General features: G+C 35.5%; 1 protein-coding gene across 10 annotated transcripts in view; it reads right to left on the minus strand.

Moving 5' to 3' along the window:
• The window catches only part of LOC123393631 (lysine-specific demethylase 6A-like), a 190,104-nt gene that overhangs the window by 50,010 nt on the left and 121,508 nt on the right, over positions 1-18,586 (minus strand). For 7 of the 10 annotated variants that reach the window (XR_006608467.1, XM_045086227.1, XM_045086223.1 and 4 more), the window contains 8 exons: positions 16,572-16,670; positions 16,227-16,446; positions 15,574-15,708; positions 14,850-15,005; positions 14,247-14,336; positions 11,250-11,345; positions 9,882-10,262; positions 1,364-2,142 (listed from right to left, as the gene is read on the minus strand). Coding sequence is in view for 9 of the 10 variants with exons in the window: in XM_045086227.1 (XP_044942162.1) it covers positions 1,364-2,142; positions 9,882-10,262; positions 11,250-11,345; positions 14,247-14,336; positions 14,850-15,005; positions 15,574-15,708; positions 16,227-16,446; positions 16,572-16,670 (1,956 nt within the window). In the remaining variant the exon portion in view is untranslated. The remainder of the gene's footprint in view (positions 1-1,363; positions 2,143-9,881; positions 10,263-11,249; positions 11,346-14,246; positions 14,337-14,849; positions 15,006-15,573; positions 15,709-16,226; positions 16,447-16,571; positions 16,671-18,586) is intronic. The other 3 variants (XM_045086224.1, XM_045086226.1, XM_045086225.1) reach the window with 3 other exon arrangements.

Consider the following 18,586-nt stretch of genomic DNA (forward strand, 5'->3'; position numbering starts at 1 on the left):
GAGTCTTAAATTAAGCAAGAATTATTTTGAACTTTGAAATTCAAAACATGTAGTAAAAAGCCAAGGTATTTCAAAAATACTTAAACTGCATTTACTTTCTATTTTACGTAATTTCAACCTCAAATTAAAAAGATCTTTTAAAAAATTCAATGTATCAGAGTTCAAATTATAAATGTTACATAATAAAAACCTTTCATATATTTACCCGAAGCACTTACTTTATCCAAGTTTTATTAGTGTCTTCTAAACAATGAAAAAGTATATAAGTAAATTTATAAGTAAATTCAAGAAAGGAAAAAGGTAATTTATTATTTAATTTAGGATTAGATTCTATTGGGTTTAGTATTAACAGAAAAACACATTAAAAACTTATTAGTTTCCTTTTGAGGTGCTAAAATTCCTATAAATTTGACTGTGGTAATACTTGCCCTTACCTAGGAATACACTACAATACCAATGAACTGTACATTTTATTTTATTTTATTTAAAGATTTTATTTATTTATTAGACAGAGAGAGAGACATATAAGCAGTACAGAAGCTTTTCAGTTCTGAATAGCAGAACACATAAGAGACACAAGCAAGAGTATGAAAGGGAGAGGCAGGCCTCCCACCAAGCAGGGAGCCCGAGGCGGAGCTCAATCCCAAGACCCTAGGATCATGACCTGATCTGAAGGCAGACACTTAACTACTGAGCCACCCAGGCGCCCCTGAATTATACATTTTAAATGAGTGCAATGTGATATGTGAATCATACCACAGTAAATCTGTATTTTTTAAAAGTTAAATTAAGATCTGTTAGAGGGGGAAATCTATCTGGTATCACAATACCAAAACAAAGTTTTCCTTATTCTTTGATTCTTCTTTTGTGGGAAGGCAAAAACTTAAGAAAAAAATTTCTGGGAGCAGCAGAATATGGCTAACCCTTACCAGAGTGGCTACTTTATAACCTCTTCTACAGTCAGAGTGTTAACAGAAGAAATCATACAGTGTAGTTTTCCAGGCTTTGTTGTTTTCTACCAAGTATGATTTAATTCATTCTCAGGTTTTATTTCCCAGTATAAGGTCAATCGTGGAGAAGCAGATAACTCAGATAGCCAACAGAAGACAATACTAGTCAAAAGCATTCCTCTCAGGTAAAGCAGGTTGTAGAAAATGTTTTTCACATCTGACACATTGCTAAATGATAACCATAACACGAAGCATAAAAAAGACACTTCTGAAATTGTTATTTTAGATGATTATTATTAGCTTACATTTTTTTCTGAAACATAAGTTCTATTACTTATAAAGTCAAAATATTATTTACTGATCTGAATAGTAGTCAACCATTCCCATTTTGTGACAGACATCCCCATACTAACCTGCATGCCTTCAGAACTTCTGAGGAACTTGAATATATGGACACAGATATTGATGGTATAATATGAGGACCAGGCTTTTGGCTAATTATAGGCAGGTCCGTTTTTACAGAGCTCTGTGAGTTCTTTAGACCTTCTCCATTAAATGTATGTAACCTACTATGAGGACTGTTAAGGCTGGGAACGCTGTGTACAGCTGTATGTTCGCTGGATTTTGGAGAAGGTGTTGCAGTAGAAATGACTGAAGAGGGTGAAGAGGCAACAGAATTATTAGTCTTTGTACAAACAGTGGGGTGAAAATTACTGACTTTGTCACAAGCTCCACTACCCTCACTGTCATTGGCTTTTACAACCAACAAGGCAGAGACCTGAGGATTGTCTGAAATTTGTACATTTGGTGATGTGGAATCTCCATGGTTAGGACTACAAACAGGTTCTGCCATCAATTGCTGAACATGATTAGAAAGTCCTTTGACACCAGCACAGCCATTAGGTTTGTCTCCAATATGCCTGCTTGTTTCAGGCACCAAGGATCGATTTCCTGAAGGTTTGCCCTCTTTGGTAAAGGTAATGCCTTGTTGTCCACCTGAGGTAGGAATAGGAGAGGAGAGGTGATTGAATGCAGCTCCCTGTGTTACTGAATTGCTAGGCAGAGTTCGAAGTCCAGTCTGTTTCTGAATAGCAGTGCTAGCTGCCTGGAGATACTGTGCAGGCCCAGTAGAAAAAGGAGGTTGTTCGTCACTGGGTCCTGCCAAATGTGAACTCTGATCTTTGTGAAGCCCCTTGGGGGGGAAAAAAAGAAAAAGAAATTACCAAGATTTGCTTAAACCAATTATTATGCAAACTTAGAATACATACACAGAACAGTACTGAGGATTAAAAATGTTTAGTAAGCCACAAAAATAAGCAATTAAATGTAGAGTATAACAATCTAAAACCTAAAACTTATTTTTAGAAGGTCCCATAATCCACTGATTAAGATGGTTAGAATCTTTAGCAAAAATTATATAACTGGGCTGCATAATTTGTATTAGTGTGCCAAGATATTTCTTCATATAAGGACTTTAAGAATTTTTTTAAAAAATATTTTTATTTATTTACCTGACAGAGATAAAAGAAAATTTCAGTCTGTTCTCAAGTAGGCAGAGAGGCAGGCAGAGAGAGAGAGAGGAGGAAGCAGGCTCCCCGGAGCAGAGAGCCCGATACCAGGACCCTGGGATCATGACCTGAGCCAAAGGCAGAGGCCTAACCCACTGAGCCACCCAGGCGCCCCTGGGCTTTAAGAATTTTTAATGCTCACTTCTGTTATATACGTTTTCACCTTTATGGAAATGTTACCTGTAAATTTAGAAATGGTAAAAAATACATACCTGTGTCATTACCAAGTGAAGCCATTACACAAATTAAATAGCACAAATCACTTATCTAAAAAGTATTACGGGGCGCATGGGTGGCTTAGTGGGTTAAAGCCTCTGCCTTCGGTTCTGGTCATGATCCCGGGGTCGGGATCGAACCCCGCAACAGGCTCTCTGCTCAGCAGGGAGCCTGCTTCCCTTCCCCTCTCTCTCTGTCTGCCTCTCTGCCTTCTTGTGATCTCTCTCTCTCTGTCAAATAAATAAATGAAATCTTAAAAAAAAAAAAGAAAAAGGAAAATTTCAGTCTGTTCTCAAGTCCTTCTTTACTTTCAGTGTACCATGGAGTCCCGTTAAGAGAATAAACTCAAAAGTACTCTGATCTATAGCTATAGAAGTAATACACTTACTGCTTTTAAAAATCTGTATGTCAGTTTGATGATGGTGAATGTGTTTTTTAATTGCCTATCCACTTTTGAATAGTACTGATTAGATGACAATATTTGCTACTTTGATGAAAATTGATTTTATACAAGGATTATAAAGATTTTATCCTAATTACTCCACGATTATTCCCTTTTTTTTTTTTTTTTAAAGATTTTATTTATTTATTTGAGAAAGATCACAAGCAGGCAGAGGCAGGCAGAGAGAGAGGGGAAGAGGAGGAAGCAGGGTCCCCGCTGAGCAGAGAGCCCTATGTGGGGCTCGATCCCAGGACCCTGAGATCACAACCTGAGATGAAGGTAGAGGCTTAACCCACTGAGCCACCCAGGTGCCCCAGACTGAAATTTTCAATGTATTCCTCAACCCACACTGAACAGAAAGCCAACAGAAGCCTGATGGACTATGGTCACAATGCTGATCATTATAAATTAGTTTTAGACCCCAGTAAATTTAATAAGAAATTAGAATTAGTCCCCAGCCTATTAAGCACGAAGGGAAATAATTCAGGAGACTAGACTAAAAGTTAAAACCAGAGATAAAAACAAGATGGTGGCTGTGAACAAATTCAGAAGTTCCTTTTAACTTTTCACTAAGGTAAAAAACATACATTGAGAAAAAAAAAATTAAGCACAGAGTTCTAATACAGACTTTAAGTGAACAATACCTAATAGAAAAAAATGCCTAAACTTAAAGGAATAGGCCACCAAAAACTGTACTGAAAGAAAAAAATAAAGGCAGAATCTTTCTATATTAATAAAAAAAAAATCTTGTTTCCAACTCACTTAAGTTTAGAAACCCTAACTAAAACAAACGAACAAAAAACTGCACCTGAGACATCATAGTAAAATATCTGCCAAAATCTGCAAAAAGAAAATCCAGAAGCAGCAAAAAAATGACTCACCACATATAAGAGTTATAAGAGAAAAAGACTTGTTACACCAGACAACAGTGGGATGAAAGGTTCAAAGTACTCATAAGAAAATAAATGCCACGCATATTCAATGGGGGAAAACCAGGCTCAGTCGCTTCAGCAAATGGTGTTGGGAAAACTGAATGGCTACCTGCAAAAAAATGAAACTGGACCACTTTTTTATACTATACAGAAAAATAAACCCAACAGAGATTAAAGACCTTAATGCAAGACCTGAAACCACAGAATTTGTAGAACAAAAATAAACATTAATTCACAGATGTCAGCCACAGAAATATTTTTCTACATATGAATCCTGAGACAGGGGACAAAACATTGAAAACTACTGGAACTTTATTAAGATAAAAAGCTTTTACACAGTGAAGGAAACAGTCAACAAAAGAAAAAGACAATCTATAGGATGGGAGAAGATAACCTACAAATGATATACCTGGTAGGTGGTTAGCATCCTCAACCTACAAATAACTCAATACCGAAAACGAGAGTCTGACTTAAAAAATGGATAGGAGACCCAAACAGACAGTTTTTCAAAGACGACATACAGATGAACAATAGACACATGGAAAGATGCTCAATATCACTCAACAAGAAACACAAGTTAAAGCCATAAGATACCATCTCACACCTGTCAACATGGCTAGAATCAAAAGACACAAAATAACTAAATGTTAGTCAAGGCATAGAGAAAAAGGAATTCTCATGCACTGTTGGTAGGAATGTAAATTGGAGCAAATGCTGAGTAAAGAGTATTAAAATAGAGTATTAAGAATAAAAAAATTAGAGTATTAAAAACAGAAACATCATATTACTCAACAATTCCACTACTAAATGTTAACCCACAGGGGAGGAAAAAAACCTAACTAATTTGAAAAAATAAATGCTCCCCTCTGTTTACTGCAGCATTATTTATACAACAGCTAAATTATGGAAAGAATCAAAGAGTGTATCAATAGATGAATGGATAAAAACCATGTAGTATAAAAATACACAATGGAATACTATTAATGGTAAGAAAGATGAAATGCTGTCTTTGTGAGAGCATGGATGGGCCTAGAGGATATTTTATTAAATAAAATAAGTCACAGAAATATTTTATGGTTTCACTTACAGGTGGAATATAAAAAGCAAATTAAATGTGTACATGTATAAATAACAGAAACATACTCAAATATAGTAATAAAGTGGTGGTTGCCAGAGGGGAGGGCTGAATGCGGATAGGCAATTTAAGTGGATTAAGTAGTACAAACCTCTAGTTATAAAATACATTACAGGATGTAAAGGACAGGATAAGAAATATAGTAAAGAATACTGTGTAACTATGCATGGTGACAGAAAGGAATTAGATTTATTATGGTGAGCACTGCCTAATACATGAATTGTGGAAGCACTATATGTACACCTGGAAGTAATATAACACTGTATGTGAACTATACTTAATTCTTAAACTTGCCAAACTTAATTTGCCGTAACAGAAAATACTACCAGAACTAGAAGAATTTACTGGTTGAGTTTCTCCCAATATTTAAAGAAGAAATTATCCTAAAGCTCTACTGTTTGCCCCAGAAAACAGAAGCAGAGAGAACATTTTATAACCATACTTAATGAGGCCAAGATAATGATTATCTTAATATCAATACTAAACATTGTAAGACATCACCAAAGATGTTAGAAAAAGTAACAACAACAGAACAAACCAAAAAAGGAATATGTCTTATAAACACAAGTGCAAAAATCCTCTACAAAATATCAGCAACTAGAATCTAACTATGTATAAAAAGAATTATATACCATGGCCAAGCGGTATTTATCCCAGGTATGCGGGTTGATTCAACATTAGGAAACCACTCATTGTAATCCATCACATTAAAACATTGAAAAAGCAAAACCATATGATTGTACGATCTATACAGAAAAAGAAAAGCAAACACAAGCATGGTAAAATTACTCCTGTAAACCTGGAACACAGAGCAACTTCCTCCTCTGGTAAGAGTATCTATAAAAAGACTATACCTGCATTATATGAAGAGTGAGGAACCCAAAGCATTCCCCAAGATCAGGAACAAAGCATAGATGTTCCTATTCACAACTCTTTCAGAACCATGCTAAAAACTCTAATGTAATAAAGCAAGGATATAAAAGGGAAATAAAGTAAAAGTAAAGAAAGAAGGGGCATTTGGATGGTTCATTTGGTTAAGGAACTGCCATCAAGTCAGGTCATGATCCCAGGGTCCTGAGATCCTGCTAAGCCGGAGCCTGGTTCTCTCTCTCCCTCTGCCTCTTCCCACAACTCGTGTTTCACTCTGTTCTCTCTCTCCCAAATAAATAATCTTAAAAAGGAAGAAAGTGAGGAAGGGAGGAAGAAAGGGATGAGACATTCCCTGAACGTTATGTAACTGCCCAAATACCAAGTTTAAAACTCAACAAAACCTCATGGATTTAATAAACAATATTAAAGATACATGGGTATAATACAGAAGTCACTTGCTTTCCTGTGCCAGCAATGAACAAATGTAATCTCAAATTAAAAATCACTAATAGCATTCACATCAATACTACCCCCAAAATGAAATACTTCGGGATAAATCTAATAAAGCATGTGAAAGATCTGTAAGAACAAAACATGATGAAAAGATCTGTAAGAAGAACAAAACATGATGAAAAACTAAAATTAAGAGAGTTTCTATATTCATAGTTCATTCCCCGTCCCCCTTTTAAGTAATCACTGCACCCAAAGTGTGGCTTGAACTCATACTCCAAAGTCAAGAGCTGGATGTTCTAGGAGTCATTCAGTCAACTGGCTGTTGAGCCAGTCAGGCACCCCTCATAGTTAGGTATTTTAAGATGTCAAGTCTTAGAAATTTCATTCCCTTGATTCAATGCATTCAAATAAAATTCCAGCACAATTATTCTAATGTTTACAAAGTCATTCTTAAGTGTTTATGGAAAAATAAAACATCCAAAATAGCCAACACAAAATTCTGCAGGAAAAAAAGAAAGCTAGAGAACTGCACTACTTGATTTTAAGACTTGGTATAAAACTATATTTATCAAAGAACTAGACTGTGGTCAAACTGATCAAGGGAACAAAACATACAGCCTGGAAACAGACCATAAACATAGTTAACTGCTCTATGATAAAGGAGCAAAAGCATTATTATGGAGAGATACATTCTTTTTTAAATGGTGCTGGAACAACTAGTTTTAAATTAAAGTTTTAATTTTAATTAATTAATTAGTTTTTAAAAATTTAACATTTACACTTTCACACTTCATAGAAAGGGTGAAACCTTGGCACTTGGGTGGCTCAGTGGGTTAAGCCTCTCCTTTGGCTCAGGTCATGATCTCAGGGTCCTGAGATTGAGTCCCACATAGGGCTCTCTGCTCCATGGGGAGCCTGCTTCCTCCTCTCTGCCTGCTTCTCTGCCTACTTGTGATCTCTGTCTGTCAAATAAATAAATAAAATCTTAAAAAAAAAAACAAAGGGTGAAACCTTTTTTAACCTTTACACCTTTCACCCTTCATAAAAAATTAACTTCATGAAAGTGGATCACAGATCTAAATGTAAAATGCAGAAGTTATGAAACTGCATGATTAACATAGGGGAAAATCTAGATACATTAGACATGGTGAAGACTTCTTCGATATTACTTGTAAGGCACAATCATGAAAGAACTGGTACGCGAGACTTCCATTAAAACTAAAAACTTCTGCTCTCCAAGGGGCACTGTCAAAGAATGAGAAAAAAAGTAGGAATTGGGGAAGAAAATACAATATTCATATGTGGTGAAGGACTATCAAATATAGAAGGAAGAAAAAAATAGCTAACACCCAACATTAAGAAGTTAATACAATTGAAAAATGGATACAGGTCAGACAAAGGTCTGAACACATGCCTCAGAAGTTAATATAAATGGAATGAAGAAGATGCTCCGAAACACATTAGAGAATTATAAAACTAAAAAATGAGGTAGCTCCATATCCCTACTAGAATTACCAAAGCCCAAACTACAAACCCCACTGCCCATGGGATCTTTAGGAAAAGATCAGGAAATACCTTCAAGGAAGAGATTAGTAGTGCCCTTATAAAAGAGACCCCAGAGTCCTGGAATAGAGCCTTCACCGGGCTCCCTGGTCAGTGGGGAGTCTGCCTCTGCCTCTGACTCATGTGTGCTGTCTCTCTCAAATAAATAAAATCTTTAAAAGAAAAGAAAAGATCCTGAAAGGGTCTTCATTCCTTCTGCCATTTGAAGACAGTGAGAAGAATGCTGACTAAGATTAGTAGAGGGCCCTCAACAATTATGAAATCTTCCATTACCCTGATCCTCAATTTTCTAGCCTCCATTAACTGTGAGAAAGAAATTTCTGTTGTTTATAAACTACCCGATGTATAGTACTTTGTTTTAATCTGCCCAAACTAAAAACCTTCATGTTTAAACATGGACCATCAAATTCTGGGAAAAGCGAACAAAAAGTAGACTCAGTCATTACAGATGGAAATGTAAAATTGTCCCAATGTTTTACAACCGTAATTTGTTAGTTTTTTACAAAACTAAACATTGTGTTAGGACGAGCAATCATACTCTTAGGTTTTCATCCCGATGAGATGAAAACTTATGTTCATCCAAACTGCAATACATGTTTATAGCAGCTTTATTCAGTATTGCAAAATGTACAAAGAATCAAGTCCTTCAGTAAGTAAATGGGTAACTGAACTCTGATAAATTCAAATTATGGAATATGATTCAGTAATGAAAAACAAAATGACTATTACGTCAAAGAAAGACATGCAAGAACCTAAAATATGGGGTGCCTTGGTGGCTCAGAGGGTTAAACCTCTGCCCTCAGCTCAGATCATGGGTCCTGGGATGGAGCCCTGCTTCGTGCTCTCTGCTCAGCAGGAGCCTGTTTCCTTCTTTTCTCTCTGCCTATTTGTGAGTTAAATAAAAAAATCTTAAAAAGAAAAAAAAAAAAGAACCTAAAATGCATAATGGCAAGTGAAAAAAAGTCATTCAAAAAAGGCCAACATACTGTACTTATGAACTCCTAGAAAAGGTAACAATGTAGAGATAATAAAACTGTTACTGGCACAGGTTCACCATAGTCAAGGAAGAATAAAAAGAACCCAGGGTATGTTTACAGCAGTCAAACCACTTTGTGTGACACCATAAAGGTGAATATAGGTCATTACTAATTTGTTAGTACCAATATAATAATAACATAAAGAAAAACAATCAATGTAAATTATAGAGTTTAGCTAGTAACAGTGTATGAATAACACATCATCTGCAATTATAGTGCTACATTACTACAAGGTATATAGGATGGGGAACCAAAGGATGGAGTAATTTTGGAAAACTTTTAGTACATTCCACTCCATTTTCTATGAACTCAGAATTCCTCTACAATGTAGTCTTTTAATTAGTACTATTGTAAAAATTTTTTTTTAAGATTTTATTTATTTATTTGACACAGAGAGATCACAAGTAGGCAGAGAGGCAGGTAGAGAGAGAGAGGAGGAAGCAGGCTCCCCGCTGAGCAGAGATCCTGATGCGGAACTCGATCCCAGGACCCCTGAGATCATGATCTGAGCCGAAGGCAGCGGCTTAACCCACTGAACCACCCAGGCGCCCCAATACTATTGTAAAATTTAACACTTAATAATTATCATACAATTTTGAGTTATTTAAAAGTAATTTTTACAGGTGAGATTATTAAATTTTATTTCTTCTGAAAATATACACAAGCCAAAGAAAAATTATTCAAGAGAAAACAAAGTAGAGAGAGAATCTTTTACCTGAGAGGAGTTAGACAGTTGTTTTCTCCATGGCTCTTCTGTGCTGCTGGTCAGGTTTGTGCAGTTATGAGGTAGAGTGAGTACATTTTGCTGCAGGTAAGGCACATTTCCATTACTTCTATTTCCTGTTACATAATTATTGCCTACCAAAGCAATGCCTGTATTCCCCAGTGATTTTGATGTGCCAAAAGGAGCACAGCCGCCAGTAAATGGTCCACTGGACAAAGGCTTTTCAAAACAAGCAGAGCGTACTTCAGGTTGGGAGACACTAGATTCTCTAGGCAGAGAAGAATGTGGTTGCTGGCTATAGATAAAGTTTGTAGGCAGTGATGAGTTAGCTATTGGCCCATTAGGAATTCCAGTAGTTTGTTCTGTCTGTCCCTTCAAAAAGAAAGAAGAAAACCTGCTTGAAAACAGGTAATCGATACATCCCTTAGTAGTAGTATGATATTTAATATCTCTAAGTTAAAAAACATACATTTAAAAAATGAAACATGGAGAAAACAAAAATCTTTTTCATTATATAGTTAAAGAAAATTCTTTATTTAGTGTCACAAGGGCAAAACAAAGCATTTTAAAATAACCAGTTAGTAAACTATAGGCCTTGTTTTATATCACAAAATGGGAGGATTTCAAATTTCCATTCTATTACCTTTACGCCAAGTCCTTCATAATAAACACTCCTTAAAACATCTCCACCTCAATATGGAATATTTTAATTTTAAAATAATAGTAAGTCCATAGAACAAGTGAGTTCTATGTTCTATGTATTTCTGTGTTCTAACACACCTGTTCTATGGACTAATTTACCCCCCCAAAAAAAGATATAAAGGAAAACATGGGAGTCTTTTGTTCTAAATTAATTTACGGCTATTAAAAAACAAACAAACAAACAAACAAACAAAATGTGTCCACTGTGTTTTGTCTTTTCTTTTAAAAGTAGGCTCCCTGGGGCACCTGGATGGCTCAGTCATTAAGCGTCTGCCTTCGGCTTAGGTCATGATACCAGGATCCTCAGACTGAGCCCTAGGTTGGACTCTCTGCTTCTCCCTCTTCCTGCTGCTTTCCCTACCTGTGTGCTTTCTTCCCATCAAATAATAAATAAAATCTTAAAAATAAGTAAGTAAGTAAAAGCTGGCTCAAGCATAGCCTGAGGCCCAAGGAACTAACCACCCTTAGATCAAGACTTCAGCTGGGATTAAGTCAAATGCTGAAAAGACTGAACTGCCCAGGCACTCCCAGGCATATAAGTTCTACAAAATATGTGCAGAAAATAGAGATGATGATTAATTTATTCTCAAATGATATTGTACTCAGGAAAAATATTTAGCATAGTAATAAACATTATAATAAAAATAATATACATACTTGTTGCATTGAGACAAATTGACTTTCCAATTGTTCCAGCATCAGTTTCTGTGCTGCATTTAAATTATCTCTATTTGCCCGCAGCTGTTCCAACTGCTAGAAAAATAGAGAATATAAAGATAAAGTTAAGAAACAGAAGTTTGTGAGGCAACCTGTCACTCTGAAAAATGACCATAAATTTGGAACTTCTGTGTAATCAAATGCTGTGATTTCTAACCTCAAGTAATCAATTCCAAAATTCAGTCTTTCCAGAAATCTAAGAAAGGAAGATTAAAAACAAGTTCATCAGGAACTACTTAAGTAACAAAAATGTGGTATTAAAAAATTGCTCAGAGGGGCACCTGGGTGGCTCAGTGGGTTAAAGCCTCTGCCTTCCACTCAGGTCATGATCCCAGGGATCGAGCCCTGCATCGGGCTCTCTGCTCGGCAGGGAGCCTGCTTCCTTTCCTCTCTCTCTCTGCCTCTCTGCCTCCCTGTGATTTCTGTCTGTCAAAATAAATAAAATCTTTAACAAAAAAAAATTGCTCAGAAACAGCATTTTTGGTAACAGAAACAATGGAAACCACCTTAAAAATACCATAGGCATCAAGAACTATTTAAGTAACAAAAATGTATTTAAAAAGTGCTGAGGGGGCGCCTGGATGGCTCAGTGGGTTAAAGCCTCTGCCTTCGGCTCAAGTCATGATCCCAGGGTCCTGGGATCGAGTCCCACATCGGGTTCTCTGCTCAGCAAGGAGCCTGCTTCCCTCTCTCTCTGCCTGCCTCTCCATCTACTTGTGATCTCTCTCTGTCAAATAAATAAAATCTTTTTTAAATAAATAAATAAATAAATAAAAGGATAAGGGCGCCTGGGTGTCTCGGTGGGTTAAGCCTCCACCTTCGACTCGGGTCATGGTCTCAGGGTCCTGGGATTGAGCCCTGCTTCGGGCTCGGGCTCTCTGCCAGGAGGGGAGCCTGCTTCCCCCCGCTGCCTGCCTCTCTGCCAAAAAAATTCATAAAATTAAAAATTATTAAAAAAAAGGATAAAATGAATTTCAATTTCAATCTGTTACTCTAAAAGATGTGGGCTCATTATACTTCAACAAATTTGGATTACTGCCATTCAATTTTAAGAATTAACGATTAAAAAAGATTAAAGCTTATTACCTCTTGCTTTAAAATAGAGGGAAAATATGTCAAAAGAATATTTCAAACCACAGGTATATGGTCAGTTAACCTTTGACAAAGGAGGCAAGATATACACTGGGGAAAAAGTGGTCTCTTCAACAAATGCTGTTGGGAAAACTGGACGATAACAGCCAAAGAATGAATCTGGACCACTTTCTAACATAATACACAAAAATAAACTCAAAATAGATTAAAGACCTAAATGTTAGACCTGAAACCATAAAAATCCTAGAAGAGAGCACAGACAGTAACCTTTTTTTTTCTTTTTTCAAAATTTTTTTTTCTTTAGACACAAAGAGAGTACGCACATATCAGGGAGGGGTACTAAAAGAGGGAGAGAGTCTGAAGCAGATTCTGCACTGAGCATAGACACTGACACAGAACTTGAGCCCACAACCCTAATATCATAACCTGACCCAAAACAAGATTTGGGACACCCGACTCTACTACCTAGACACCACCAGACAATAATAATAACTCTTTGATATCGGCCATAGCAACTTCCCAATATGTATGTCTCATAAGGCAAGGGAAATGAAAGTAAAAATGAACTACAGGGACTTCATCAGGATAAAAATCTCCTGCAGAGTGAAGGAAAAAATCAACAAAACTAAAAGGCAATTGACCAAATGGGAGAAAGTATCTGAAAATGACATATCTGCTAAAGGGATAGTAACCAAAATGTTTAAAAAGAACTTCTCAAATTCAACAACCCCACAACCAAAAAAATCTAGTGAAGAAAAAGGCAGAAAACACGAACAGGCATTTTTCCAAAGACATCAAGATGGTCAAAAGATGTATGAAAGATATTCAGCATCACTCATGGTCAGAGAAATACAAATTAAAACCACAATGAAAAATTACCCTCAGCTGTAGGAATGCTGAAATAAAAAGCACAAGAAAACAAGTGTCAGGGAGGATTTCAGATGCAAAGAACTGCCCTATATCACACTGGTGCAGCCACACTGGAAAACATTACCAAAGTGCATCAAATAGTTAAAAATAAAGCTACCTTATGATTCAGCATACTATTGGGTATTTACACAAAGAGTATGAAATCAAAACAAAAAACAGTATGAAAATACTAATTTAAAGGATACATGCATCCCTATTTTTATAGCAGCATTATTTATAATAGCAACAATATAGAAGCAGCTCAACTGTCCATCAACTGATGAATAAAGATATGGTATATATACAATGGAATTTGGCCATTAAAAAAAATCTTGCCATCTCCAACAACGTGCATGGAGCTAGAGCCTACTAGGCTAAGTGAAATAAATCGTAAGAGAAAGAAATATATGATTTCACTCACGTGGAATTTAAGAAAACAAATGACCCAAGAAGAAAAATATGAGAGACAAATTAAGAAACTGATTTTTAATTATAAACTAATGGATGATTATCCATGAGGGAACAAGTTAGATTATGGAGATTAATGTTTGCAGTTACGATGAGCACAGGGTGATTTATGAAACTGCTGAGTCTCTATATTGTAAACCTGAAACTCTGTATGTTAAAACCACCTGGAATTTTTTTTTTTAAGATTTTGTTTATTTATTTGAGAGAGAGAGAGAGAGAGAGCAGAGAAGGAGATTAGGAAGGAGAAGCAGACTCTTTGCTGAGCAAAGAGTCTGACCCGGTGCTCAATTCCAGCCAGGGCCCTGAGATCATGACTTGACTTGAAGGCAGATGCTTAACAACTGAGCCAGCCCGGCACCCCAAAACTACCTGGAATTTTTTTTTTAAACAACAACAAAAAAATTATATACACAAACCTATACACAGATAGATAGATAGATAGATGACAGATAAATATGTGTTTCATACCTGTAATTTCTGTGGTGTCAAATACCATGAATGAACTTGCAGTTGTACTGGATTAAGTGAAACAGTTCTATTCCCGTTCTCAGAACTATTCTGAGGAAAGTTTATTTAAAGAAATTAAGGAGTATTTAGTTAAATTCATACATTAATAGTTATGACAAGTGAGACATTAATGACTGTAACTGGAACACTTATACATATACAGGACTTATCTATTTAAATTATTTAAAAAATAATTTAAAATGTATAATCAATTTGAAAGCTTTCTAACTTGAAACATATGCTCTTCTTTACCTCCACCTAAAAAGCCTCTTATGTAAATCATGTCTCGAACAGCTAAAAAGCTGCCCATTAAGTGGGATAAAAGTGTGTTAAGTTTATAAAAGTAAGAAATGAATAAAATTACTTGTTCAAGTATCTATCACTTCCTTCTAAATTTAAATGATGCTTACATAACTGGTATATAAAATGCTCTCTAGGTAACAGGAAAACTGAAAATCTTTAACTCTCTGATGTACACAAGTTGAAAACACATGACGCAAAATTTCACAGACACTGTTTCACTTTTGATTGGGATTTTCCACATCTCTAAGTATAGATATATACCTTTGTTGGACTAGATGTTCTTTTCTTCTTGGCAGGACTGGATGGGCCATCTACTTGGCTAGAAGTAATCATATGCACTGGCAAGGATTGCTGTGAAAGTGGTATTTGACTGAGGCCTAAAACAGGTTCAGTGTTTGGGTGATGAGCTTTGTAAGCCTACGGATTACAGAAGTAAGACAAAAAATATGGCTCCATATATTCATAATCCATCCTAAAAAAACTTATAAGCTGCATACTTATGCGGACATCACAGATAGTGATAAAAATTAAACTGAATGAATCATTAATGTAGGAATGTGTACCTTCATTTGAAGAACTTTCATTTTTAATATACCACTGTATAATAGTCCCTTTAAGAAAAAACCCTTTTGAATTTATGAGAATACATAAAAGTTTTGAAATCGGTACCCCAACTTTCTTCCCATTTTAGAGTAAGTTTTATTTTTACTTTATAAAATTTATTTTTTTTAGTCATCTCTGCACCAATGGTGGTGCTGGAACTCATGGCCCCAAAGAGCAGTCGTCGCATGCTCTTTTGACTGAGCCAGCCAAGTGCCCCAAAGGAAGTTTTATTTTGATATAAAATCCGTTGCATATAATTTGGAAGAATTTTTATTTAAAAAACAAAAAAGCCAATCATATACTTAGTAATAGAATTTTGAGCACTACAGATTGCAAAGAACCCTTAAAGCTGGGCACCTACAAAGATAACCCAACTTCTCACCTGCTGTGTTGTGTTCATGGCACCCTGCCTGGAGGTAAGCTCTGCGGGTATTGGTAGGCTCCATGCCTCCTCAATACTAGGAAGTAATTTAGTTTTATTCTGTAGACTACCTTGTGGAAGGTTACACAACTGAGCCTAGGAAAAATTATGTAAAAAGCAAATTTAACACAGGCCTACTTGAGTAAGAGCAAGTCCAGTAAATCTTCCTCAATGTTACAAGTATTTATTTCTTACAGAAAATAGAGTCTAAATTTGGGGGTTTTATATGTTCCATATAAAAAGGGCAACTAGAATATACTCATGTGAGTCAGAACAAAACCACTTTCTCTTTTTCAGAAATCTCACAGGAAATTTCAATCAAGAGTGGAAAACGATGTGTTCTTTTCTCTAAAATGCTATGACTTAAAGATGTAGATAGCACACAGAAAAATCATGCAAATTAATGTGTATCAATGAAGTAAATGTGCAAAAGAACACCATAAGCACTGCATCATTTACTTTAAATGAAAAGTAAAATATCACAAAATATTAAAAATTATGTAGAAAAGTTACTGACATGAAAACAAACGAAATAGGTACACTTTGCAGCCACCCTCCTCATAACAGTTATCATATGGGAAAGTCTTTTAAAATAAGCTATCTCAATTTTTTACCTGTAAAAATTTAATTCTTCCTGCAAGTGTAGGGATATTATTACAACTTTTGCTTCTAGTTGCATTTAAGTAGCATTTGATGGCATCCTGAGGTTGGTTGCAGGATTCATAGAGAGTGCCTAGGTCCATCCAGGCTGCTGCATGCCCATGATCCAACTGTACAGCACAAATATATGCCTGTAAAGCATCCATAGGTTGATTTTGCTGCTGATAAAGCACACTGAAAAGAGAAAGAATAAGCTGTCTGAAACAGAGTGTAATAGTAATACACAGTACATTACATATGTTAAAAATGAACTTGTGTATCTATGAAAATACTATTAATTCTATATACAGAAAGCTTACCCTATGGAACACCAGGTATCTGCACTTGCTTCTGATTTATCAATAGATTGCCTATAAGATATAAAGGCATCCTGAACTTTCCCAATACTTGAATAACACCTGAAATAGAGAAAAAAATTATGTGCATTTGGGTATGGGTATAGACAAACGGGGATGTGTGTGTGTGTGTGTACGTATGTGTCGCGCAAGGGCGCGCACGCACGTTTGTCTATATACATATACATACACGGTATTCCATTGATATTTAAGTTAACTACACTTATTGTCAAAATGATGTATATATAGAAACAAAAGAAACCTAAAAGGCTACTATATATGTATGTGTACGTACATGCTTAAATACACAAAAATATGTAATTATAATATACATTGTAATTCGTTATTAAATGAACTTTCCTCTAAGTGTTAACACGTTATAACGAACTCTACTGAAATCATTACCAATTTGTTCAATGCCATAATATTCAAGAGTAAAGCACACAGGTCTCTATATGCAGTTGGTATTCAGGTTTCCTTTAGATGAAGATTAAAGGATAAATAAAAAAAAATTGGTAACAGTCTGTATTCTTTATAAACTTACAGCACTCAGAACAAATATTCCTTAATTCATGAAAATTTCAAATAATACTGAGCAAACTGAATGTGAAAAACAGCATTAACCATCTTAATTATCTAATTTAATAGGTATTTTATATTATTTTTTTTTTAAATAAATCAAGTGGGGCTTGACTTGATGACCCTGAGCTAAGATCAGGAGTCAAACACTTAACTGACTGAGCCACCCTGGCACCCAATTTAGGTACTTTAAATAACTTACATTTTAATCCTGTTTTTTAAAAAGCCGTTATATTAAAAATATTAAAAGCAAAGAGCAGTATATGGGGACTTTATCAAACAACCAACTAATCAAGAACAAAACAAAATAAAAAAACAACAACAAATAAAACCCCAAGCCATATAACTTTATATAAAATGAATCAAAGAAAAACTGTTCAATAGGTTAGGTGTTGGAAAAAAAAAATTTAGACTGTAGAAAATACCCAACAGGTAATTTTGTTTTTATTTTTTTATAAAGATTTTATTTATTTGTTTTTATTTTTTTTTAAAGATTTTATTTATTTATTTGACAGAGAGAGAGAGATCACAAGTAGGCAGAGAGGCAGGCAGAGAAAGCAGGTTCCCCATCGTGCCAGAAGCCTGAGGTAGGGCTTCATCCCAGGACCCTGAGACCATGACCTAAGCCAAAACCAAGAGCCAGACATTAACCAACTAAGCCACCCAAGGGCCCCAAGACCTTCAAGTTTTTTCTTCTAAAAATATTATATTTATTTATTTGGGAGAGAGGGAAAGTGTATGAGTCAAGAGAGACAAGTGATGGAGAGGAAGAAGCCAGCTGCCCATAGAGCCTGCAGTTTGATGGGGTCTCCATTCCAGGACCCTGGAACCATGACTTGAGCCACAGGCAGAGGCCTACCCACTGAGCCACCCAGGTGCCCGTAATTTTGTTTTTCCATTTGTTTTCTTAAGACACAGAAATTATTTAAATACATGTTTCCAAAAAGGAACTTTTTGGGTAATATTACTTCTTATGGCTTTGTAGGATACAAAATAGCAAGAAATGTTTTATTACCTTTAACTGTACAGCCAGTGTAGGAAGAACACTACTATTACTGATTTAAATTTTAATTCATGTAACCCAAATGGTTAGGAATCAGATTATAGTAGAAATGATAAAAGGCATTTCATATAAACAAATGTTAGTCTACAAATGGAAAATTTAAATTCAACTTTGATCAACTTGATCAGCCTGCTTCCTCCTCTACCTACTTGTGATCTGTCAAATAAATAAATAAAATCTTTAAAAAAAAGTAAATTATTAAGAAAAAGAATAAAGTAAAAAATGAATAAAGTAGCAAGTCTAAGAAAGAATATGATAAATGAGCTTTTATTTACTTTTTAAAAGGATTTTTATTGGGGCGCCTGGATGGCTCCGTTGCTTGAGTAACTGCCTTTAG

Source organism: Mustela putorius, unplaced genomic scaffold (assembly GCF_011764305.1).
Source record: "Mustela putorius furo isolate JIRA1106 unplaced genomic scaffold, ASM1176430v1.1 tig00000910_pilon_pilon_pilon, whole genome shotgun sequence".
Classification (NCBI taxonomy): domain Eukaryota; kingdom Metazoa; phylum Chordata; class Mammalia; order Carnivora; family Mustelidae; genus Mustela; species Mustela putorius.